We start from the raw sequence: 26,676 nt of genomic DNA, 5'->3' as shown, positions 1-26,676 counted from the left end.
CTTTACCTTCCTGTCAGACAGCCCTTTTCGATGGGGATCTGAAGCTGTTATCTATGCTCTCTATACCACCAGACTCCAAAATTTAGCATACACTTAAATGGATATTGATATTTTTAGGTGGGCCTTTCTTTTAGGTAACTAAAATACGTTTTGCTGCCAGCCCCGTCCACAGCGGTGCATTGCTCTCCTTCCGTGCTGGTACTCTTGTCTGCTTCTCCAAACTGGGGCGTGTCGACCGTCATCTACTGTAGGTATTACACTGACTATGGAGAAGAACCTCATACAACCCCACTTAAAAAAAAAATCATAACTATCCCTTTGAAGCAATCAACATTGTGGCTGTCAAAGCTAATCCTTTGTGTATTGTATGCAGTCAAAACAAAGCTACTAGATGACATTCCAACATATGTGTTGTTATCGCTTGGTTTTTGGCAGTCTCTCTCGTCCGAGGTTATTCTGGAGAACAGCAAGCTTCCAGATGGAGTGACCATAGCTTACACGTCCCACTGTAAAAACGGAGTGGTCAGTGACGGCGAAAGTGGACGAAAGTGCTCCAACATCTCCATCGGGGATGAGGTGAGGATTAGAAAATGTCTCTTTTTTGTTGTATTTCACCAGTAGATGATTAAGCCTGTCAAAACACACACCACCATTCAGGCCATTAAGAGACTGAAAATGTCAAATAGAATTTAGATCATTAAAAAGGTTTACATGCATTTATGTGAGGGACAATGAATGATTTCTCTGTAATACATAACAGAGATCATAGTATCTTGTAATTTACAAAAAAAAATCTTATTCAATACAGACTCATTACACTGGCCATTTACAGTTGCTTTAAGTTACAACATACAGTATATATCTTCTTTTGTTTCCTTATTTTGTCTTTTTTTTATTGATCTTAAACTCAATTCCAAGTAACAATACTAATTTTTAAAAGTTTGAAATTTGACTTTGTGACACATGCAGATCCCATGTTTTTAACGAGACGTGTCTCACATTTGTTTATGTGTAGCTTGGCAGGAAACACATTGCCACAATGACACCTTATACATGGATATTCTCTGCATTTAGAAATAAAGCAACTTGCTGGAAACCAGGAAAAATAACTTTTAGGAAGTCAATTTGTAAGTAATAGAAGTTCAGTATGTTGCCAAACATCAACCTTTAGCGAGCTGGTGTGACACATGGAATTCCAGTGATCAATAAGTGGTAAAATAGGAACACAGAAGTAATATAACATTTCTACGGAAGCCCTGAGAAGCAAGTGAGAATTTTTTTTTCTGGTGATCCAGTTTCTAAGTCTGATGTAAACTATTTTCTCTCCTTTTTTCATCTGTGAAAACAGGTTAAAAAATGTTGGCAAGTTAAAAAAAAAAAAAAATGTTGTCAGGATTATGTAGTGTTTGTTGTCGTAATACTCATTTCTGCCACAAGAGGCTAAAGGTCACCACTACCATATGTTCTAAATAGGACTAAAAGCATTAATGTTTTCTTCCAGGTGAGTTTTAATTTCTCACAAGGTACATATATAGTGTGTTAGCAAGTTATGCATTACTGTCCTCTGTTTTGGCTAGAAATGTATTTTAATCTGTGCTAATCTGCCGTCAGGGATAACATGCTTTTAGTCTATTAGACTGTTTAGGACATGGGGTAGTGGGGCACGTCCGACAAAAGACATTTCACCTGCCAAAACTTCTTTTCACTTGTTTTCACAGATGAAAATAATGTAACTTAGAAAAATGATCCTGGTAGAACTTATTTTTCCCACCTGGCAAAACAAATGAATTTTGAATGAATCACAGATGAATTTGTTTTTAAAGAACTTGGAAAGATGATCCTGGCAAAACCTTTTTTTCACCTGATCTTAGGTCATAAACACAGGAGAGAAAACAATTTAGATCAGACTTAGGCAATGGATCACCAGAATTTTTTTTTTTCTCACATACCTCCCAGGGCTTCTGTAAATTCCTGCTGTTTGTCCTCAGAATATACCAGACTCTAGACACATACCAGCTACAAAACTATGTCAATAAAGGATTTAACAAGTATTATTTTCCATGCATTGGGGATAAAAAAAAGAATCGCTGTTTTTTTTCTCTGAAAAATATTAGGCGCAACATGATGCATTTCCATCCAAAGCCATCAGTCTTCCACTTCCATCAGGCCTATTTTAGCCGATTTCATCATGTCAGATACTGAAAAACAATCACTTTTGTAATTCACAGTCATTGTGGTTTGTTTTCTACCCGAAGCCTGCGCTCGCGTCACACAATGATGTCACGTAGAAAGTTTTACATTTATTGATTTGACTTTTGAGATTTTCGCAGACGTGCGACAAACCTCAGTATTTCGCTCACTGAGTCTCCTTTCTGCCTTCATTCCTAGGTCACGTTCAACATCAGTGTGACATCTAAGGGCTGCCCGAAACAAGGCAAGCCTGACACCATCAAGATAAAGCCCCTGGGATTTACAGAGGAGGTGGAGATTACCCTCAAATTCATCTGCGAGTGTGACTGCAACAAGGACGGCATCAAGAACAGTCAACTCTGCCACTTTGGCAACGGAACCTACGAGTGTGGTGCCTGCAAGTGAGTCCGTGAACATTGTACCATACATCTTACACAGAAAAAAATAGCCAAAACCGTTACGCCTCATACTTAATGTTATTTGGATTTCTGTTTGAGAAATGCTTCAGAATGACAACCTCTTCCTTGTCTCAGGTGTAATGAAGGACGCGTGGGCAGACAGTGTGAATGCAGCAGCAACGATGTGGCCACAGAGGACATGGACCGAACCTGCCGTAAAGACAACGGCACCGACATCTGCAGCAACAACGGAGACTGCGTGTGCGGCACGTGCGAGTGCAAGAAGAGAGACAACCCTGAGGAGAGGTACAGCGGCCAGTACTGCGATTGTGACAACTTCAACTGTGACCGCTCTGGGAACAAACTGTGTGGAGGTGAGAATGACAGCTCCACTGCTTGGGAAGATCTAGTCACTGAGAATTTAAGCACGCAGGCTCTACTCAGATGACGTTTAGACAGAGAAAAGACTCATTTAATTTTCTCTTTTTTCTTAGGGCATGGACGCTGCGAATGCAGAGTGTGTGTCTGTGACCCCATGTGGACCGGAAGTGCCTGTGATTGTTCTCTGGATGACAAAACGTGTATGGCCAGCAACAAGCAGCTCTGTAACGGCAGAGGAAGTTGTGACTGTGGCATTTGCAAGTGCACTGACCCCAAATTCCAGGGTCCCACCTGTGAGACTTGTCCCACCTGTCCAGGAGTCTGCACTGAACACAAGTAAGTCTGAAATGAAGATGTGTCAATGTACAAATATCCCCCATCTCTTATGGTACACTGTCCTCACTCTACAAAGGTATCACTTATTGATTATAGACCCATAACTCTCTCAATGTACATGTGGCATATTAGTGCATTGAGAAAAATCTGAAACTACAGTGTATCCTTCTACACCTTAAGAGCCATTATCCACAGTAGTGGCTGTAACCAGTGGACAACCTCCGGGTCTGAGAAGTGAAGCCAATGCAGAAGTGCCTTAAACTTGCATTATTTCTAACGGCCATCAGGGAGCGACTCCTCTGGTTGCAAAAAGAAGTCTGATTGTATAGAAGTCTATGAGAAAATGAGCCTACTTCTCTCTTGATTTATTACCTCAGTAAACATTGTAAACATGAGTTTATGGTCTCAATCGCTAGTTTCAAGTCTTCTTCAAAACAGCATGATGTTCATTTAGTAAATGATGGTCCCATTTAGAGTCAGATAGACCATAAAGCAGGGGATGCTTTAGGGCGCGGCTACCTTGGGATTGACAGGTCACTACCACGGCGTTGTCCGGTCTGGGAGTTGTCCGTGTTTTCGTCTTACAACTTTAACCCTTTCACAGTGTGTTTTCAGTTCATGAAAGTTAATTGTATCATTTTGGTCACCTAAAACGCCTTATTCAGCGTTTGGTTGTACTTAGCTCCACCCTCTCGTGTCACTTCTGGTTCCCAAAAAAAACAAGATAGCGACGGCCAAAATGCCAAACTCAAGGCTTCAAAAAGGCAGTAAACAAACCAATGGGTGACATTACGGTGACTACGTCCACTTCTTATATACAGTCTATGGCTGTAACACTCAGCTCATAAAGGCAATTAAGGTAATTAAGGCACTTTAAAACCATTACCACATAAATAGCACCTAATTTCGTCAAAACACACACTCCTTCTCAGAGTCATATCTCAGTCAAATCTGAACACACAGACATGACACATATATTTTTAGATTCAGTCTGACTTCCTGAGGATGTCATTACTTCGGTCCATCACGAATAAACGTCCATAAAACTGCTTAGAAATCATCGAAAAAAGACGCTCCTTATAATCCTGAACTTGTCTTGAGAATCATCAAGTTTTTATGTTTTCTTCAGTATTAAAGTAATCCAGTGATAGTTGTCTGTACATCCATGGGTACATTGCAAAGAGGAGCTGCTAATAGCTAATGCGGCACACTTTTAATGGTGCTAATTTGCTAATATGTAAATAAATAAAGAACAGGCTATAATAGCCCAAAGCAGTCTTCATTTTGTTGAAATTTGAGGGGTCATTGTTCAGTACGAGCAGAATGTAATCCCGTTCACCTCCACGGTCATGAAGTGGAGGAAAACATTTTAGAGACAGATATCTCAAAACCTGTATAATTAAAGCTAAAACTGCATTATAACACACAACACATCTGTGAGAATGTATGTTTTTTTTGTAATTTGTGTGACCCTGTGATAGCAGAACAAATCTCACTGCTCATTACTAACCACAACATACCGGCTCCTTCCAGAGAGTGCGTCCAGTGCCGGGCGTTTGGCACCGGTGAGAAGAAGGACACATGTGAGAGAGACTGCAGCTACTTCAACCTGATCAAAGTGAAGGAAAGGGACAAGCTGCCCCAGCCCAACGACGCCTCCTACCCCGTGATGCACTGCAAAGAGAGGGACGCCAACGACTGCTGGTTCTACTACACCTACGCCGTCAACAACAACACGGAGAAGGAGGTTCATGTGGTCGACACGCTGGGTAAGCAGAAAGCTGGGCTAACATGAGCCAGGGTGTGGAGGGTTTCTGTTACACAGAAATCTAATTACAGGGGCTGCGGTGGTCGGGTTGCAAAAATAGGCCATTTGTTTATTCATGTACAGCCGTGTGATGGTATGTTATTCCCATGGTCTTGTTATTTTTGAACTCTTATTTCAAGCTGCCTAAACACTGCTGCACCCTGCCTGCATTTCAGACTGCCCCGCCGGTCCTGACATCATCCCCATCGTGGCGGGCGTGGTCGCCGGCATCGTCCTGATTGGCCTAGCCCTGCTGCTCATCTGGAAGCTGCTGATGATCATCCACGACAGGAGAGAGTTCGCCAAGTTCGAGAAGGAGAAGATGAACGCCAAATGGGATACGGTGAGTGTCTGGAGCTGTCAACCTGCTCTGGGAACGATTAGCCACATAGATATTTCTGATTTTTTTTTGGCAGAAGTTCGGTTGAGTCATTGAGCCATCAAATGTGGAAAACAGGTGTTGTTTGACTGCTCATGCAAAGCCAGCCGCTGTCAGGGAATTAACTTGTAGAGATAATGTGTTGTTCTTAGCAGCAGATGAGATTTGCAGACTTGTTGATATTATTACAAATCGCATTCTCTTCAGTCTCGCAGCTGCAGAAATGGATTGAATGTGTTGCTTTTGAATGGCGCTCAAAATGGAAAAGGAAAAATGTTTCGGGGACTGTGTGGACTTTTTTGGGAATGTTATGCACTCTGAGCATAGCTGGACTTTTTCCGGGGAGTGGCCACAGCTCCTCCCCTCCCTGCTTCCTCCCCGCTGTAGCATCATCTGCCAACATCAATATGACAGGAGACTGGATTTCAGCACATCATCATGTGCAGTGAATTGCCTCCATCTAGTGGTGGAATTGTGTCATACAGAGAGCAGAACATGTGGGTTTGATGATGCAGATGTTCCTGATAAGTATGATGGGGTCTTACTTATTATCATGGGCAGGGCAACCTATGGCTCCGCATCCCTTTAATTTTGAAAAATGAGAGACTGACTATCCATACTGCATGAGCTCCTTCTTATGCTCTTTTATGGTTGCAACCACACCATCCTGATCCGTAGCCTCAACTGATTAGTAAGTAAAAATAGATCTCGATGTAATCGAGGTGTCAAACAGTCTGTGAGGGTTGGCCCTTGTTTGATTTAGAGTAAATGTAGTAATATCTCCTTATCTCTTTAACAAAGAAAGGCGAGGGCCTGCATTTTATCCACAGTTTTTCACAGGCGCAGGACAGAGATTACATAATAAAAGTAGTTTATAATGTCTGTAACAGTGTAGAGCCTCCATGAATGAAAGACTTCGTGGGACCTACTTCCCAAGAACTCATTAAACCCCCAAAGCCAGAGCCTCTGTTTGAAGGGACTGTTAGCATTAGCAGTTCTCGTTTCACTGGGCTCACTCAAATGTAGGGATGTCTGGATCACATTTCTTTGCTTGTGATCCTTTATTATTGAGTTTCTGTTACCAAGTCTGATCTAATATTTATTTTTATAATATTTTTGTTTATTTTCTCTACATAATGTAGCTTTAGAGTGACTACATAGCATACAGTAAAACTACATTAAATTGAATATAGCTGCTTAAAGTAGAATATCTCCGCCTTAAGAAAATATATAACCTGTGTCAGAGGTTTCTTTTCTTGTTTATTATATATATTTTTTATGATTTAGTATAGGTCTATATCTGAGAGGGAGGTGTGTCAGTGTGGATCTGTTGCGTCGGGAAGCTTTGGAAAGATTCATACAGCCTGCCTTCATCTCCAGCATGAACATACTATTTAGGATCTGTTTTCAATCAATAGCAGAACTTTAGAGCAAGTATTGTTGGGCCTTTCTTCTTATTATTATTATTATTATTATTCATTAGAAATATGACAAGAAATGAGGGGAGAAAGAGGGGAATGCAATAAAGGTCCCCAGGTTCACCAGCAAAATACCCTAGAAAAAGACAAAAAGTGATGCGTAGTGTTGAAGTGGGGGTGCTTTAGTGGGCAAGCTCTGGGGGATGTTTTATCAAATTGTCTCAATGAAGGCTTCCAATAAAAAAAAGGTCTATAAAGGTGCTATTGATAACATTGATAACATTCAGCCACTAGATGTCACACATTGTTAGAAGACATTTTAGAAGTGGGAACCAAACGTCAGATATCTTCCACAGAGATAAACAAAACATTCATTTTGGACCCGCCAAAATTTTTAAAATGATTAATTCAAAGTCATAATAATTTTTTTTTTTAGGAAAAGCCATACTTTTATTTGGCACCTTTTTAAAAGATCTGTTGATGTATTATTATTATTTTTTTAATATTTGTCTGCATAAAAGTGTTATCAATAAGATCTTTAATTATAAAGTGCACACAGTCGACATTTTGATTACGATCAAGGTTAAAAAACACATTGTTTTATCCAGATTATATACTTCTCTCTTGCCTTCTATTTCTCGCATTGTCCTCCTTTCATCACTTTCACTGCACTTTTGTCATGCTTTTCTCCTTTTATACTGCCTTTTTTATTCTTTTTCTGTGTTGTTGTTCTATGTTTTCCTGCTGAACTCTACTCTGTCCTCATTCTCAACCTGTAGCAAGACAACCCCATATACAAGAGTCCTATCAATCAGTTCCAGAACCCGCGCTATGGACGTAAAGCTGAGGCCCTTTAAGTTTGTATTTCTTTTCCTTTCCACGTCATTTTCCTGCACGGGCTGTTCATGCGTGTCTTGATTTCACTCAGTATCTACTTTTTCTTTATTTTCACCTGTCTTTTAAACCATCAACATCAAGTAAAGTTATAGCCAAGTGGAACCTTGGGAAGAGAAATATTACTCAATGAGTGTGCATGAGTGTGCTGTGACAATCAAAACAGCTGGAAACTCACAGAACGTGTTCAGTGTTTGAGGTTAAGTGTCTTCAGGGCACAAATACCGAAACCTCGTCTGGTGAGTATGTTACGTACATGTTTGGAAAGTTGTCACAAAGGCATGACTGTGTGCTAAGTGTGATCTAAATAAATGACATGTACAGGAAATTAAGCCTTAATGGGAACCCAGTTGTTTCTGTGTGATTTGATGAACATGTCAGAAAATCTAACAAAACCGTTGCATATTGCCTGACTGAGTAATAACGTGATTGTAACTTCAATTTTTTTGCTTTCCAGGGTGAAAATCCCATCTACAAAAGTGCTGTCACGACTGTGGTCAATCCCAAATATGAAGGAAAATGATGGCGTGGTAGTTTTCAATGAACTCTGCTATCAAGTATCTGACAACTGCAGTATTTACCGCAGGTTTGGGGTCTCTGGGGGGGAACCTGCGGTGTCATTTCTTCTTGTTGCTTTACATTTATGATGTACCACGCTGCCACTGCATCTGTATTTTTACTAACACTTACAATTTATATGCATTTGTTGTATTTTAGATGTACAGTATACAGTATGTGTATATACTTTTAAGTTGCAAGAAAGTGTTTTTTTTCCTGCCACAGGACTGGTATGGGCAGAGGATTTAGCAGTTTTTTTTAACAACACAATGTGGACACTATGGATATACAATATATGTACAAGAATCCCTCAGCTTCTGTCTCTTTTTCACCTTTCTGTCCTCTCGTCTCTCTCTGTGCACTGACTTCCTGTGTGTGTCTCTGTGTGTCCCAGACAGGACCTGAGTTTAATATGTAAATTGTCAGCAATAGCAGCACATAATGTCAATGTGTGTGTGTATATATAGAAAGCAACTGCAATAGGAGGTATTGAATAATATTTCACTAAGATTGGACAATTGTGTTGAATCACAGTAGATTTTGCAGTGGTTGTAAATGTAGTTTTGAACTGCAGCTCAGAAACACATTTTATTGCACTCTTATTGAGAACTGTTGTTTATTCTAAAGGAGTGAATACAGATGAAGATTAATATCAACTATCATTATTTGAATTGTTGATATACTATCACAAAGGGACTGTATACCACTTGTTAAAATTATAAACGTGTGGTTATGTTGAACAATCAATGATTTGTATAGTTATGATACAAGTTGCAATTTAAAGGAACAGTGTGTAGCATTTAAGAGGATCTATTGGCAGAAATGGAATATTAATAATTATGTTTTCATAGTGTACAATCACCTGAAACTAAGAATCGTTGTGTTTTCGTTAACTTAGAATGAGCCGTTTATATCTACATACGGAGCAGGTCCTCTCCACGGAGTCCGCCGTGTTTCTACAGTAGCCCAGAACGGACAAACCAAACACTGGCTCTAGATAGGGCCTTTTGCATTTTTGTGCATCGCGTTGACCACCGTAGTTCTCCTACACGCTTGGCACATGGAAGAAGTTTATGCCGCCAGATCCTACACACTGCACCTTTAACTATCGAAATATTGTTGTACTTGCTAACTGCAGTAACTTTATTACTCATTCTCAGGTCCTTTCCTGTGCTCTTGTCAAGTACGCCAAAAATCCGTTTTATGTTAGCTTGTTCCGTGAACTGGTGAACTCATTTGTGTGTGTCAATTCCGTTAGTTACTTCTCTCTTTTTTTTAGATTGTAGGACTGAAACAAGTGTATTTGTTCAGACATCACATGAATCACCTCTGAAATGCTTTCACACCCAAATGAAGTACCACACACAAGCCTTTACAGTATTGTTTTCAAAGTGCCTTTTATTTCAATACCATGTTCTCTCCCAATGCTGTTTGAGTTATTTATTAAATAATGTACAAAAACTGTGTGTCTTTCTTATGTGGCCAACTACTTACTTGTTATCTTTTTTTCAGCACTGTATCTAATAACAAACACATTTAACTATTCAAAATGTGTAATAATGGTCAATCTCAAGCCATTTTTTTAACAAGGTTTCTGAATGGAAGATGGTTGCATTTTTCTCAGTCCTATTACCAAAACAAAATCCTGTTCAAGGAAATGTTAAGTCAAACCAGCGAGAAAGATGGAGACAATCTGGACATACATCAGCCCATTATCTTTGAGTCAACTTTATAAAGAAGAAATAAAACCTACTTATTTTACTGGGAGAGCTCGCATGCCGAGCTTTGATCCTTTAAAAAAGGTTTTTGTATTATTAAAATATAATAATAGCAATAGTTAAAAGGCATTAACTTTATGCACAGTAAGTATGTAACCGTTTGTAATGAATTTAGTTATAACAAAAAAATTTGGAATGTGTGAAAAAAACAATTAAATGATTTTTTTTTTACTGATGTTAAGCAACACTGGTAGACACATGATGGATTGCAATTTTGTCCCATTACAAAGTAAATCACACATATTCTAGTTATTTCAAGATTCAAGATGTTTATTGTCATTCATTGTCATTGTGGTGTGAAATACTTTTTTGCTGGGAAGCTCCATTAGGAAAACAGTAAGTTAAGTAGCAAAAAAAATTATAATAAATTTTAATTTATTTTAATTATAATTTAAATTTATAAATAAATAATAATAAAATAAAAATAGAATTATAGTGTATTTACAAATAATATACAGTATAATAATAAAGGAAGTACTTGGTATATGGTAATTATAGAAGCAAATATATAGTAGAGGTTGCATACTATAAAAATATTGCACAGGCATCTAAAAAAAAAAAAAATTATATTGCACATATTGCATTGATTGAAGTATTGCACTTGTTTATTGCACTTTTGTGATGTATAAAAGTGTTGTATGATTTATCTGTTTAAGAGTCTGATGGCCTGGGGGAAAAAAACTGTTTCTCAGAAATAGGTTATTAAACAACTGTGCAGAAATAATTTATTAAAATACAAATGCATCTCATGTGTTACAATAGTGTCTGCTTTGTTATGTAATCATAAAGATATATCATCTGATATTCATGTACATGTACCAACCGGAAGTGCCAAAAAGAGCATACCGGATATGGTTGGAGTGAGACATCTTACCAAAGTCAACTATCTCTGCTGTGAGCTGTAAACAAGAAGGCAAGTTACTCCTCAACGTCGCGTTAACAGGCTGTTTTTAGCCTTTTATCCAGAGTAACACCGCTCACTGGACACGGAACATGGAAGAAGACACACTAACGACGCTGAAGATCTTGATAATAGGAGAAAGTGGCGTTGGGAAGTCCAGGTAAGCTGGTAGTTATCTCTAAGACACTGATGTCGTGGCTCAGTAGCTAGTGATAGCCTAGCAACCAGACAAATGGTGAGAGGTTCAAAGACAATGCGAGATTTTAAACTCTGCTGTGTTGTCTTCTTCTTTAATAATAAGAAAACAGATAATACCATCTATATAAGATATAATAAGGCGTGTGGTGTGCTGGCTGTAACCTCAGCTAGCTAGCTGGCAGTAGCTGAGTGTGACATCATGTTTTCTGACACAGCTGGTTGAAGATGTTGCAATCAAGACCTCATACCAGCCAACGTGGCTGTTAGCTGTCACAGGCTGTTATCTAGGACAACTGTGTGTTAGAAGATATAAGTGAAGACATATTGAGCAATCACTTCTGAAGAACCATTCCCTGTTTCTAACCTTACTTACTGAATTTGTAGAGCTAGCTTGTCCCAGATCAAGTTGTTCACACATTATTATTTTTTTATTATTGTGTTTTAAAGTGATTACAAAACAAGTGAAGACATGTGCAGGGACATATATATAAAAAGACCAAAATATATTATACAGAGAAAGACAAATAACAAAGTACAAAAACAAACACAACACAAGGGGATAAAAGCAGGTTGAAGAATGTGTGTGTGTATGAAGATGGTCATATATGACATTAATCTACTCTTAAACACATATACTGTACACATGCACACATATCTATACATATACACACATACAGATATCATCCTTTTATGTGTAGAGCATAGGGGGAGCAAAAACAAAACAAAAAGAAAATAAATGAGTAAAATATATATATATATATAATACAGTATATACACATACACATATATATTAATAATATAAATAATAATAAAGATGATGATGAGGTCATGATACTACATGATAATACCAACACTTACAATAATAAGTGAGGTAAATAAATAAATACATAAATAAGTAAATAATAATAGAGAAAAAAACGTTTTATGTTAATTCGAAGGTCATATAATTCTAACTGTGTGTGTGTGTGTGTGTGTGTGTGTGTGTGTGTGTGTGTGTGTGTGTGTGTGTGTGTGTGTGTGTGTGTGTGTGTGTGTGTGTGTGTGTGTGTGTGTGTGTGTGTGCGTGGCGTGTATGTGGGTGGTACTTGGTCAGACCTACAAGGGAGCCAGACAGAAGTGAAGTATCGACACATCATTATGAACACAGCAGGCAAAATCTATACTCAATAGCTTACTGTTATTTAAGAGGTCATGTTTGAGTGAAACTTGGCCTCTCTAGAGGGACTAAAGTGCTGTATAGTTTTTACCACACAGTTGATTATGTGGTAATCAGAAGTCCTTGTTAGCAACCACAAATCAGCCTAATATTCAAAGCAGAGTATAATGTTTTAACCAACATTAGTCTGGCAGGTTATATTGTGTGGTGTGCCAACAGAGAGCTTGGTCAGGGTTGCTGGTCTCCAAGACTGTGGTCCAGACTGCATGAAAGAATCCTGATAGCCAGCCTGAGACGTCAACCATCACATTGCAAACTATGGTATCGAGTACATCATCGTGCATTCCATAGTCATAGCACGGTTCATAGGTAATGAGCTGCCTTAAGCTTCGTTGTAAGCCTCTTGACAAGTGAACTGTCTGGCCAAAAAAAACTCATCTTTCACTGCGGACTGATGACCAAGCCTCAGGTTGTCAAAATTACAAACCGTAACATGAACCACGAAAGGGTGTAGTGCTTTTTGTGTAGTGATCACAAGACTGAGATCTTCAACATGATCAAAAAGGGGTCGAATGTAAAAGGGATTTAAGAATATCCTTCATTTTGGATCAGCCAGAAGGTTGTAAAAAATCTCAAGTGTTTCTACTAATTCATGCACTTTACATCCCAGAATGTCAACAGTAATGTTTCCACAGTAGTGTTGACAGCAATTACTTTATTGTAGGGCTGGGACGATACACACTTATCTCCCGATTCGATACTATCACGATACTTGGGTGTCGATTCGATATGTATTGCAATTTTTAAGTATTGCGATTCGATATTACAATTTATTGCGATTTTTGTGAACTTTTTTAACCAAAGAAAGTTGAATTATACACTTTTAGGGACTTTTATTTTGGAAAATGAATTGAATTAATACAGTAAAAACGTTTGATTCTCAGCATGTATGTAGTCAGTAGTATGTAGTAATTTATAAATTCTTTTCCAGCAACCCAAAAATCAAAGAATAAAGATATTTCCCTCAAATTAACAGTATTTTCTTTTTAATTTATAAGGGACGTGTAATGTTTTATACTTCTGGTGAATATAATCCAATCAATCTTATTTCCATATATGTGTTTTGTATATACAGTTCCCTTTGTTAACACATTATTTAGAAAACCGGACGTAGTCACACATGTATACTTCCGCAAACTCTCCCGAGTCCGTTGCTAGCTCTCCCGTCAGCTCCGTCCGTGGAGTTTGAATGCATTTAACATAAATGTCAGTATATGGGTGCACTACAGTTGTAGCGTCGGCTGATTTGACCACAGAGATGAGAGTTTGGATTTAAAATGTCAGGGTGCAGGTTGTATTCACGCAGATGCTCCGCAATTTTCTGCTTTGTCATTTCGGCTCACTGAGGTTTGTTTTGGTGACAGATACAGACGGATATGATGTCACGTTACTCAAACTACAACAATAAAAGCAATAACTTCCTTATACCTCCGCATAGACTCAAATGAGACAAATATATTGATTCTGGCATTAAAAAATCTATTTAAAAATCGTAAAATAAAACAATCGTGATACATGGGTGAATCTATTTTTTCCCCACCCCTACTCTATTGTCAGTTATTTTTTTTTAATTCTTATTCACTTTTTTGGCATTATCCTATGAAGACATTTTTTGACATACAGCCATAATTTGAATCTTGGGTCTATGCCTGTTTTAGTCTTACGGTAGAAATGTCTTTTTTTCTTTCTATTTCACATTCTCGCCAGTAGTTCTGGTAGTTTGCTTACTGTGATGGCAGCTCACAGAGGAGGGACTGAGTTTACGCCAACACCATAACATAGACCTAGGTTTGCTTATATTCCAGAAAACAGAAGAGTTTTGTGGCCAGCTGGTCTGAACACTGCCTGCTATAGTGCATCATTGAGGCCAAGGGCGTTGTTTCCAGAACGCAATTTCGTATTATTATTAAATAGGCTTTTGCTTAATACAATAAACGAATACAGACTATGATTAGTTTCGAATGTCATTATTTGAATTATCCTGAGCCAGCTGTGCTGTTGTCAAGTAGGTACACTGACTGGACTAATTTTTGAATTGCATACAGATATTTAATTTGTTTCCCTGCAATCTGTAGAAGCCCTTAAATCACCAGGGAGATGTCTGCCTGGCAAGGAATACACAAGTTTCATTTTACCTGAACAAATGACCTATGCAGAACACATTTCTATCTTGGCTGTCTCTGAGCATAGTTCATCAGCTGTATGGAACCTCCAACAATAAAACACTCATTGCTCCAGGATCCCTCCTGATGGCCCATGAGGAAAAATAAGAGAATTATGCTTGGGTCAAGGGAAAGGAGTCCGCTTATCCCCATCATCAGCGCCGTGATTAAGGCCTTTGCACTTGATTAGTCATAGTTAAGAAATGAACCCTGTCCTCCTGACTGCAATCTAACGGTGACATCATCTGGAGCTTGCACGCGTAATGCAAGTGAAGGACAAAGAGATCAATAGAAAGGGATAGAGATGCAGAATTCGATAAGTCTGGTGTCGCGGGACAGGTTGTGTGAACAAAGCGAATAGAAACCTGATCCCAAAAGCTAGCTCAACCTCTGGATTAGAATTACTGCTGTGTTTGTTAATGATTCATAATGAGTCTTAATCTAATTATTTCCTTCTTCTGTCGACAGCCTCCTCTTGAGATTCACAGATGACACATTTGACCCAGAGCAAGCGGCAACAATAGGTGAGTAACACATGAGCTCATTTAATGAAATGGTAAAATGAAAGTAGAGCTGGGAATATGACGATATATGTCGCCAAAACGATATAAAAATGTCTATTTTGTATATTTTTTTCTATATTGTTTATCGCGATATAGGCTAGGCCTATATTTGTTTCTTTTAACTCTATAATTTCACTTAAAACTGTTATGTTCATTTTGCTCTCAAGTTCTTAAAATGAGAAAATACTCAGTATTTTCCATTTGTCAAGTATTTAATTCACACAGGAGTATACAAAAATAGGCTTTACCATGTGGTTATTTCGTATAGACTATTTATTTATTGAATTACCAGGAAACATGCTATAAAATGACCTACATCGATTTTGAATATTTTGGCCATATCGCCCAGCCCTAAATAAAAGTAAGGTTTTGTTTTGTGGGAAACTGCAAGTCCATTGTCAGTAGAATTCAATATGAGCCACAAACTATAATGGTACACACCCAGACCCAAGGGAGTTAAGTACAAACAAAGATTTAAAAATTATTTTAATGATTATGAGCAACACACTTTAGCTCCTTCACACACCTTGGTTAAGGCGGGAATGTTGCGCAGTTGTTCGGCCTCGCTGTTCTGTATAAAAGGTACGGACATGGAATGGGGGAAAGAGTTGTTCCGCCATTAAGCCAGCAGCGGAGGTAGTAACAGAGACAAATCGACATTTGTGTAAAAGTGACAGCTGGCATGACGAGACTACACGCCCACACACTAGACACCGACGCTGTTGTGTTGCACGTCGCAACTCTTTTGCTTCCGTAATGCCAGCATGCTATCTATAATGCCACACTGGGGCAGCATTATGCCGCAGTTTTTTCGTTCAGTGTAGAAAAGCTCTTCTATACGGCAGTATTGTGGAATCTCTGTGTAAAAGGGGCAATTGGTTACTCATGAAAGGCACTAGGAAATGGGTAGTGTAGTAGGAAACATATCAGCTCATATTAAACACATTAGCAATAGCTCATTGATTAATATTGATACCCACGTATGTAAGAATGGACAAAATATATTGAAGGTAAAGATCGTTGTAAGCGCAAGTTCACCCAATAAGTAGAAAATGCATATAAATATACACAAGTGAGTGGTCACTTTATTAGGTACACCTGTACAATATAATGTAATCCAATACAACAGCTGAGCCATAAATTCTACCTTTACAAAGATAATAAGGTTCAGTTTTGATTGACACCGTCAGAGAGATTTTAATTTCACTATATGTTTATTATTGGGGTTGTAGTTAAAAGTGGTGTTGAACTGGACTGCATTATATTGAGAGGTGTTTCTAATGTTTTGCCAACCCCATTTACAAACATGGGGGGATATTAGAAACACATTTCAACATAATGCAGTCCAGCACAACGCCACCACTATTTACAGCCTCAATGATAACACATAGTTAAATGAACACCTCTGAAAGTAGAAAAAAACCAGGTGATTCTGCTTCATAAAGGTAGAATATGTGTTGATTGTATAGTTGTACCTAATAAAAAATCTATTTAATATAGTACATTGTACATTTTGTAAACAATAGTAGATCAGAATATCCCTGAAGCTCTGTTAATATCACAGCAGTCAGACTGTACACCAAATGCTAGTGCCAATGATTGGCAGAGAAAGCTCATAAGATCTGTCAGAATACGTGTGCTGGCCAGTATAATGTCTGGAGTTGGGAGTTTCTAAGAACTATAAATGACTACTACTGTAGACAACAATGGCTACCACTTTCAATAAAATAAATAGACATAAACTGTTGTTCATTCTGTCTCTTAGTCTGTAGGCTCTGCTGGCGTCTGCTGGCAGATATTTTGTATTGTACTGAACAACAATCCACAAAATGACAGAACCCTTGTAATCTGCTCAAGGACCAGACTTGGCTCAATCACCACGCTCGCTTATTGTGTCAATTACACACCCGGTATTTATTGCAAATAATTTAAATCAGAAATTAAGTTAAAAGAAATGTATACTGGAATCAAAGTCAAGCTGGCCAAATTTCCAAATTTGGCTCGTTAGGAGCTCTGCTATAGGAATGCAATGCTGGAAGCAAAAGTTACCACGATACCTCACAGCCACAAAACTGTTTGATTTATTTAAAAGTTAATGAGGAGTTTGGAAAAGAAATCCTGCTGCAGACCAGGCTATCCATCTTATCCGATGAAATTGTGAACTTAGTGGTACATTATTTGGTAATTAAGTGGAGGTTTTTCCAAATTCTGCTAGATCTGCAAATGGTATCAGCTTCTTTTAACAGTATGAATCATTCAATGCACCAAGGACACACCTGCTATATTTTCAAGTGGCCTTGATGCTGTAACTACCTTAATGTGCTTATGTTCATTAAAGCATTCAACAACTCAAGATTTATAATCTTACTGATGCGTTTGGATGTAGAATTTCTACCCTAACTAATGTGATTTTGTGAAGAGCTGGTAGCTCACAATGCTGTCTTTGTTAAAGCAACTAAAAGCACAGATTCCAGGAGAGGTTGAAACAGTTACAACACTTTTTTTCTTCAAGGTCAAGGCATGGATCTCTGCTGTTTTACTTGGCCAGCTGGGAATCTTTGCCAAACAGATGTCTTTATTGGAGTTAAGCCTCCCTCATTGACTCAAGTTCCCTCATTCAGACAGAAATTACATTTAATCCGGCATTAGTTGATCTTATTCTCTCTAATTAATGTATTTTCATTCGGGCTGTCAATCGATTAAAATATTTAATCGCGATTAATCGCATGATTGTCCATAGTTAATCGTGATTAATTGCAAATTAATCGCACATTTTTTATCTTTCAAAATGTACCTTAAAGGGAGATTTGTCAAGTATTTAATACTCTTATCAACATGGGAGTGGGCAAATATGCTTTCTTTATGCAAATGCATGTACATATTTGTTATTGGAAATCAATTAACAACACAAAACAATGACAAATATTGTCCAGAGACGCTCACAGGTACTGCATTTAGCATAAAAAATATGCTCACATTATAACATGACATGCAGCCCAACAGGCAACAACAGCTGTCAGTGTGTCTGTGTGCTGACTTGACTATGACTTGCCCCAAACTGCATGTGGTTATTTGTTTGTGGGCATGTCTGTAAAGGGGAGCCTCGTGGGTACCCATAGAACCCATTTTCATTCACATATCTGGAGGTCAGAGGTCAAGGGACTTCTTTGAAAATGGCCATCACTCTAGGGCGTCGTACGAAATCGCATACTATGCACTACATACTCAATAGGTGTACTACCGTTCAACGTTGTTTATTGTGAATAAACAGTAGTATGTATCTTTTCATCTTTCGGTCTTTATGAGGTTACAGATGATCAGCAGACAGGTGAGCAGGCCTGCTGTCATGATACTTTCATTGATAAACTTATCAACTAGTTATTTCTGGGTACAGTCATTACAAAAGGTGAAAGAGGGACAATACAGGATAACGTTGACTTACCATGTCGCCGTGTTGTGATTAGGGCTGGGCAATATGACGATATATATCGTCAAAATAATATAAAAATGTCTAGCATATATATTTTTCTATATCGCTATAAAGGCTAGGCCTATATTTATTTCTTTTTGCTCTATAATTTCACTTAAAATTGTTATGTTCATTTTGCATTTGCATTTTTGCACAGTTCTTAAAATGAGAAAATACTCAGCACTTTTCATTTGTGAAGTGTTTAATTCACACAGGAGTATACAAAATAGGCTTTACCATGTGGTTATTTCATATAGACTATTTATTTATTTATTTATTGAATTACCAGAAAACATGCTGTATCGTGATCAGGGTTGGAAATCATCACCAGCCACCAGCCAAATGCTGGTAAAATATGCAAGTGACTGCTAGATTTGCTTCACTCACCAGACAAAAAAACAATGGTAATCTATTGAGTTGCTGGTAGATTTCGGAATCCACCAGCCACAGTGGCAGTCGGACAAAAAAGTTAATTTCCAACACTGATCGTGATATATATTGTTACACATTGTTATATGAAATGACAAATTCGGGATAGAAGATTTTATCCATATTGCCCAGCCCTAGTTGTGCTGCTCTCCATGTATTTATATCCTACGATGAAGGGCTGTTTTGTGGTCCACCATGAACCTGCAGCGATCAGCCCATCCTTGACTCCCAGCGGTAGTGGCATCTTGTTGTGTTGTGATATTGCAAACAGATGCGTTACTGCATGTTCTCCGGGAAGGCCTGTCTGAATTTATACTGAAAGAAAGCAGGAGAGACTGGTCCAGGTTCAGGGAGATGTTTAGTGTAAACTCCTCTCCGCATGCATCTGGCAACAGCCTCTAAGCAGACTCGAGGAAGAGATAGTTGTTGTGATTGACTGTGTGAACAGACTGTATATTTGTGTGTGGTACACATGCTGCATGTCATATATCCTCGGCCTGTCTTCATGTCCCCATTTCTCCTCCTCTGTTTTGGCTCCGAGCTGAACTCCCCTCCCTAGCCCCAGATGTAAAAACAAGCCCGACACAAGTGTACATTTCCCTGGTAAATCTGTCAGTGGATGCTAAAGCTCGGGCCGATATGTCATCCAGACACTGCACGCTCTGCACGCCGAGACACTGCACAAAGGCAATAGAGGAGATTTACTTGTCGAGGGGAAATGGGACAACATTGTTATTTTTATGTAAATGTCCCTTCCTATGGGACCCGGCGGGTGAATCATGGCTCTCTGAGCCATTTCACAGGTGGTGGATTTTTATTCCGTATTTTTCTAATACAGACCTGTATTAGTTTCAGTTCAGGACATTAAACCACACACCGTCCCCTTTGTGGTGGATATGAAAACACAGTCACACCATAATTTAAATACAGGACGTGGGACGGGCATGTTGCCAGTCTGAAAAGCTGGGGTTAGCAGAAGTTCAGAGACAATGTGTGGTATGATTTGACAATTCATCACCGATAATAATTATAGTCTGTTGCTGTGATATACTATTCTTGGCAGTAATTGGACAAAACTTACCACATTGGGACTGAAGCAGGATGAGGTCATCATGACAACATGAGTGACTGACTGGTTTTTCAATTGTCTAGGTGTTGACTTCAAAGTGAAGACTATTACCGTGGACGGTAACAAGGCAAAGCTGGCAATATGGGTAAGTGACAAACTCTGTTCACCCTTTGTTAACTCTGTAACACTCAAAGAGTAGATAGATTAACTAACAAACTCCTCCATGACTCCATTCTGTCTATTCCTTCAATTGCCCAGAAGATGGCGCTTATGTAACACCATTTTCTGCCTACATGCTCGACACAGAGGAGTCAGCCTTGTTGTTTATGTCCATATCTATGCTGGTTTTCTTTGTTTGAGCCACTAGTTTTTCCTGCGAGTGTGTCCAGTAGCGCTGAGCTGGTTGTGTTTTGCAGGACACCGCAGGACAGGAGCGCTTCCGAACCCTGACGCCTAGTTACTACCGTGGTGCCCAGGGAGTCATCCTGGGTAAGTCAAGCTGTTGACGCCATCATTGCACAAGCACCTGTGTGTGTGTGTGTGTGTGTGTGTGTGTGTGTGTGTGTGTGTGTGTGTGTGTGTGTGTGTGTGTGTGTGTGTGTGTGTGTGTGTGTGTGTGTGTGTGTGTGTGTGTGTGTGTGTGTGTGTGTGTGTGTGTGTGTGTGTGTGTGTGTGTGTGTGTGTGTGTGTGTGTGTGTGTGTGTGTGTGTGTGTGTGTGTGTGTGTGTGTGTGTGTGTGTGTGTGTGTGTGTGTGTGTGTGTGTGTGTGTGTGTGTGTGTGTGTGTGTGTGTGTGTGTGTGTGCGACCCCTGGTTGTAAAGAAAGTGATGGCTTTACATCCTGTGACCCACATGCACACACAGGCACACACACGCACACACACACACTCTCTGGAAGTTAGTTTATACCCTTAAGTCAGACTCCTCATAGGGACATGCATGTACAGCATGTATATGAACACACACACACAGGAACTAAGTTAAACCTCTTAAACAGACTTCCTCTGCAGCCTATGGTTTTTGACCACTCTAATGATATATAGAAACACAAGGCGCCTTGCTAAAGCACTGGGATTATGAGAACTCACCATGTGATACTATCGGAAGTCCCTTTGGTTTTGTCAACCATGTGTTTTTAATTTATACCATTTTATCTTAGTAATTTATTTTACCTGAATTTGTTGTATTATTCTCTTTATTCAAAAGTTGAAATAACTCAGGATTATTAGAAGTAAAGTGCTATTAGTAGGGATGCATCGATCTGACTTTTTCAATCCAGATTCCGATAGCGATACTCGGGTTTTGGGTATCGGTCGATACTGATTACCAATGAAACCAGTGTTTAATTAATAAGCTGTATGCCTCACTATGTGGACGTGAATGGGATCATTCTTTTATGTGTAAGGCAACTTAAATCCGGCTAGACTTAAACATCACATTCCTAACTTTGTAAAACAAAATGTAACAAATAAATACATAGATATAAATTCACTGAATTGTTATTTATTATTAAAATAATAAATTGTACACCAACAACTTGGTAAAAAATCTTCAAACCCTTTTTAATGCAGCAACAAATTGGTCAAAAAATTGAATTACAATATCAGTATATAATGTATATAGTACATAAACATAGAATTGAACTGAATAGATCGGCTCCATTGTCACCGATGCATGATCCAGCTATTTGAGTCAGTATCGGTTCGATCTGGTATCGGTGCATTCCTAGTTATTAGGTCTGTGCTTTTCATTAAAAAAAAATCAAATATGTTTTTAAATTCAAGGTCTGTTTCACTTCATCACTCCTGAAAATATTGTTTTAAAGTTAAGCTCACACAGTCTTCCTATTAGGTCATGTATGTGCACATTACAATAGTATTAATGCAAGACAGTACCATGATTGTGCTGATATAATTATCCCCATGCTGCAAAATTGTCCTCCGTTTGTATCATGGGTTCAGAGATGGAAAAATCGCCTTTCCCCCAGTCTTACTTGAGACCTAGGAAACGTGCATGTGCACGTATTTGCCTTCACTCTGAGCATGTCTTGTTCATTTTGTTTGGCACAGTGTACGACGTCACACGACGGGAAACCTTTACCAAGCTTGACAACTGGCTCAATGAGCTCGAGACGTACTGTACAAGGAACGACCTCGTCAAAATGCTTGTGGGAAACAAAATCGATAAGGTGAGTGCGTTTGTGGCTCTGTATCTTATGTTTGTGTTCCAACTCAGGTTGAGATTAGAGAGGAGCAGTACATTAGGATCTTTAAATTCAGTTTGTCATAGTACATAGGAAATTTTTTTTTTGATACATTTTAAAATAGTTTTTCTGTATCTGGAGATGCAAAAACAGCAATGTACAGTAACTTTATATAGACATATATTCCACAGAAGAGGAAAATAAATTGCCAAAAATAAGTAAAATCAGCTTACAGTAAAGCCATTTGACAAATTACAGAGCTAAATAACCGTGGCAGACCCACTTTCATATTTTTGGCAGCTGGTCCTCTACCAGGATACCAGAATCAGTCAGCAGGGATAAAAATGCCCACTAAGTAGAGCATTATGAATTTATTGTGTCCTGTTCTTTGTCTGTGAAAATCACTTTTCCCTTGCTGCCCTGTGATGACCACAGTAGCTGACAGCTGCGCCCGGCAGACCTCAAATAAGCCATTACCTCTCTTTTGTTTTAGGAAAACCACGAGCTAGACCGGGCCGAAGGGCTGAAGTTTGCAAGAAAACATTCCATGCTTTTTATAGGTAAGTCAGGAGGATTCCCTGCTCTACAAAGACCTGCTGGGCATGAGTTACAGCAGACTATTACACAGGGGAAACCGCTTTTGAAATAACTATCATACTTGCTGAGGAATGCTTGCATAGTTCTATTAATAAAACAGGCTTCATATATCATCTTACTACTACTCGTACTTCTATTTTTCAGATTTGTCAGTAAAGGACGACTTAAAAGAGTTGAGTGACTTGCACAAGTTAAACACCTAGTTTTTTTTTTTTTTAAATCTTCATCCAGTACTGAAAAATGCTATTTAAAAAAAAATGATTGTTGAAATGGAAATATTTCACTCTGATCTTTCCAAGTTCCTCTTAATATATTAATTGGGATTTGGCTTTTTAAATAAGATTGATTTCTTCATTCTATGGTTATTGTTATTATAATGTTTCTGGATATCGTCATGCTGCGGAGCAGGTGTTGACTATGTCCCCTAATAACCTCCTATGGTTCACTATTAGTGTCTGGGGGTTGACAGTTATTGTTGAGACATTTTCCATCCCTCCACTCTGAGAGCCCAGCAGATGATGACATCAAGATGCAGACATTAACAGTTGTTGTATCTGTAACTCATCTTCTTTTTTTCTCCTCCACCTCTTTTTCTCTTGTTTTTCCTCTCCTCTGTATCCGTTTCATCTTTCTTCCTTTATTTTTCCCCTCTTCACTCTGTTCTTCCAGAGGCGAGTGCCAAGACCAGGGACGGCGTTCAGTGTGCGTTTGAGGAGCTGGTGGAGAAGATCATCCAGACGCCCGGTTTGTGGCAGAGTGAGAGCCACGGCCGAGGAGTCCAGCTCACCGACGAAGACGCGGGAGGCGGTAGCTGCGGCGGCTACTGCTCTCTGGTTTAAACACACAAACACAAACACATTCAAACATACATGTGAATATCACACACAGTGCCACACAAACATACACTCTTGAAAGAACAACCTGCCCACCACCCTCCCATTGTGTGCTGTCCTGAGCTGAGCTCCCTCCTCAGACATGAAGGCAGTGGAGGTCCGACTGTCTCCCCTCCGCTAAGCTGTCAGGGTTGACCGTACACACACACACACACGCACTACTTTTTGCACACTTTATAATAACGCTGCGCTAAAATGCAAATGCAGCTCAGCCTTCCTCCTAATGGAATTTAAGTGATTTTTTTTCACTCTGTTTTGTTTTAAGTTTCAGTTTTTTGCAGTTTTGGACCCTTGGTCAAAATATTAATAATTCTCACCTCATACATATGATTTAAATTAGGGCTGTCGTTATTCCCTTCAAATATTTAATCGCGATTAATGCATGATTGTCCATAATTAATCGCAAATTAATTGCACATTTTTTTATCTGTTCAAAATGTACCTTAAAAGGGAGATTTGTCAAGTATTTAATACTCTCTTCAACATGGGAGTGGACAAATATGCTGCTTTATGCAAATGTATGCATACCTTTTATTATTGGAAATCAATTAACACAAAACAATGACAAATATTGCCCGGAAACCCTCACAGGTACTGCATTTAGCATAAAAAATATGCTAAAATCATAACATGGCAAACTCAAGCCCAACAGGCAACAACAGCTGTCAGTGTGCTGACTTGACTATGTCTTGCCCCAAACTGCATGTGATTATCATAAAGTGGGCATGTCTGTAAAGGGGAGACTCGTGGGTACCCATAGAACCCATTTTCATTCACATATCTAGACGTCAGAGGTCAAGGGACCCCTTTGAAAATGGCCATGACAGGTTTTCCTCGCCAAAATTTAGCGCAAATTTGGAGCGTTATTTAGCCTCCTTCGCAACAAGCTAGTATGACATGGTTGATGAGGCTAGTATCTTCACTCTAGCATTAAAACTGAGCCCGCTACAACCTCCGAAAGATCGATTGCGTTAATCCGTTAAAGAAATTAGTGCCGTTAAAACGATTATGCGTTATTATGGTTTAACTTTGACAGCCCAAATTTAAATATAGCAGTGAAGTGAAACGAGTCCAAAAGTATAACCAAAGTTTGTCAAGCATATGGCGAAATGTCTTAAGTATGATTATGAGAATGGAAAAAACGGTTTTGACCAAGGGTTCTTTCTCGTCTCCAGCATGCTTATTGTCCTCGGAGCACCTTGCCTTATAATAAGCACATCCGTATCAATGCAGGGCCTGACTTTCCTCCGCTATTTGTCTTTCCCCTTCTCTGTCCTGTGCTTGATCCCCATCCTGCCCCCAGACTCTATGAACAGTGCGCTGCTTATGGAGAAGCTTATCAGGCCAAGACATCTTGTATTCTGTCTCTCAGTTAAAGGCTCAGATCATGTGTCTCTGTTGTCCACACAACTGCCTCATTTCTTCAGAATATAATAGAGTTACCAACTGTCTGGAATGACGTTTTACTACTTTTATTGACTTGGACTTCAAACTTTTTGGTGTGTTTTTGAAGAGTACATAAATCAAAGAGATTGGCACCAGCGAGCTTTCCACTGGGTGCCGAAGAAGAGGGAACCTCTTAAAATTGCACGCCTTTGTTGTAACGAGTTGCTTTAATGGAGTGCGACCTACTGGCACTCCCTCACTCAGACAGATAATATCAGTAATAACACTAGCACTACCATGTTTTTTCACATAGATCCCTTTGACTGGACAGAGACAAAGGAAAAGTGTTCAATATTAGACAGGGCCGTGAGTCATGAGGGTGTTTCCACTGAATTTGGAAAATCAAAGAAAAAGCTGTGCGCTCCACATTGCTAATGGATTTCACAGTACTCCTATCTCTGTGTTGGTATCCGAGAAGCGGTTATAAACGTACTGTGCCCCTGCCTTCTGGCCATGTTTGTAGTATTCGAGTGCTGGCGTGTGTTCTGGGAAATGTAGTTCTGAGATCGTGTAACAGGGATGGTGAAAATGACATGGACTCAAGCATGTCTTATCACAAATTAAATTTTTTTAAATCTATTTTTAATTGCATGGGAAACTCTTGTGTGCCATTTATTTGTTTGTTTGTCCAGTGAATGGCTTCCAGAGGCTATTTACTATAAATACTTTAACTTATATTTAGCTGAAAATAAAACATTGCATACCATTGGAATTTAAATGGTATGATTAAACAAAAAGGAAGTAGGCTTTTACTTATTTAACTGGTATAGCTGTCTTATTTTGTCTTCAGAAATATGTTGTAAATTGTGTGTATTTTAGGAATTTGGTGGGAGAATTCCTGTATGAATTGTAATGCTGAATGTATGCATATTTCACTACAAACCGCCCGATGTATTAAACTCAATAAACTTCTTTTTTAAGCGAATTCTTGTGTTGATGTTAATGCAACTCTAAGCTGTAACATCTGCAACTCTAAGAGCCAGGTCTTTTTTAGTAATCGCTCTACTGTCTAAGTCCTCAGCAATGACCAATAATGTTGCCGTCACGGTTGCCATGTTGGAAATGTCACTGTTAGGTGATGGGTTTTTCACTCCGCGCCCTTCACATTCCTCTGTCCTCAGAATAAAGACTTGTGTTTAAACAGTGTCCGAGGAACCCTCAGACCCCAGACGTGTGATCTATCTAAATCATCTTTTTGGCAGCCTTCTCAGGAAACACCACCGCAGCCGTAACTCACTCTACCAGTGCTTTAACTGGGATGTGCATAATTCCTGGGCGATTATGAAAGGGTCGGGCCTGGCAGCGAGAGCGAGGACTCTTCCCTCGTAGCATATCCCTCATCTCCTGCCGCGGTCCAGGCAGCCGTCTGGAAATATGTCTCAGTCAAACAAC

The 26,676-nt window shown here is 39.1% G+C and overlaps 2 protein-coding genes across 5 annotated transcripts in view; both read left to right on the top strand.

Moving 5' to 3' along the window:
• Positions 1 to 9,822, top strand: part of LOC141759303 (integrin beta-1-like) — a 34,758-nt gene extending 24,936 nt beyond the window's left edge. For 2 of the 4 annotated variants that reach the window (XM_074621268.1, XM_074621266.1), the window contains exons 10-17: positions 436 to 576; positions 2,389 to 2,591; positions 2,724 to 2,962; positions 3,083 to 3,305; positions 4,839 to 5,074; positions 5,289 to 5,455; positions 7,689 to 7,766; positions 8,261 to 9,822. In XM_074621268.1, the coding sequence (XP_074477369.1) occupies positions 436 to 576; positions 2,389 to 2,591; positions 2,724 to 2,962; positions 3,083 to 3,305; positions 4,839 to 5,074; positions 5,289 to 5,455; positions 7,689 to 7,766 (1,287 nt within the window). In that variant the 3' untranslated portion in view covers positions 8,261 to 9,822. The remainder of the gene's footprint in view (positions 1 to 435; positions 577 to 2,388; positions 2,592 to 2,723; positions 2,963 to 3,082; positions 3,306 to 4,838; positions 5,075 to 5,288; positions 5,456 to 7,688; positions 7,767 to 8,260) is intronic. The other 2 variants (XM_074621269.1, XM_074621267.1) reach the window with 1 other exon arrangement.
• Positions 9,823 to 10,986: 1,164 nt separating this feature from the next.
• On the top strand, positions 10,987 to 26,209 carry LOC141759342 (ras-related protein Rab-18). Its single transcript, XM_074621334.1, has 7 exons — positions 10,987 to 11,200; positions 15,085 to 15,140; positions 20,230 to 20,291; positions 20,563 to 20,635; positions 22,215 to 22,333; positions 22,842 to 22,908; positions 23,615 to 26,209. The coding sequence occupies exons 1-7, from the start codon at positions 11,133 to 11,135 to the stop codon at positions 23,782 to 23,784; spliced, it is 615 nt and encodes a 204-aa protein (XP_074477435.1). The 5' UTR covers positions 10,987 to 11,132; the 3' UTR covers positions 23,785 to 26,209.
• Positions 26,210 to 26,676: the final 467 nt, after the last annotated feature.

The sequence above is a fragment of the Sebastes fasciatus genome, chromosome 21 (assembly GCF_043250625.1).
Source record: "Sebastes fasciatus isolate fSebFas1 chromosome 21, fSebFas1.pri, whole genome shotgun sequence".
Taxonomy (NCBI): Eukaryota; Metazoa; Chordata; class Actinopteri; order Perciformes; family Sebastidae; genus Sebastes; species Sebastes fasciatus.
This window is presented reverse-complemented; position numbering and strand designations above follow the sequence as displayed.

Excerpts from the sequence above, each read along its gene's own strand:
- LOC141759342 (XM_074621334.1), top strand. The coding sequence starts at position 11,133 with ATGGAAGAAGACACACTAACGACGCTGAAGATCTTGATAATAGGAGAA. Across the intron at positions 11,201-15,084 it reads AGTGGCGTTGGGAAGTCCAG|CCTCCTCTTGAGATTCACAG; the intron begins GTAAGCTGGTAG and ends TTCTGTCGACAG. Across the intron at positions 15,141-20,229 it reads AGAGCAAGCGGCAACAATAG|GTGTTGACTTCAAAGTGAAG; the intron begins GTGAGTAACACA and ends TCAATTGTCTAG.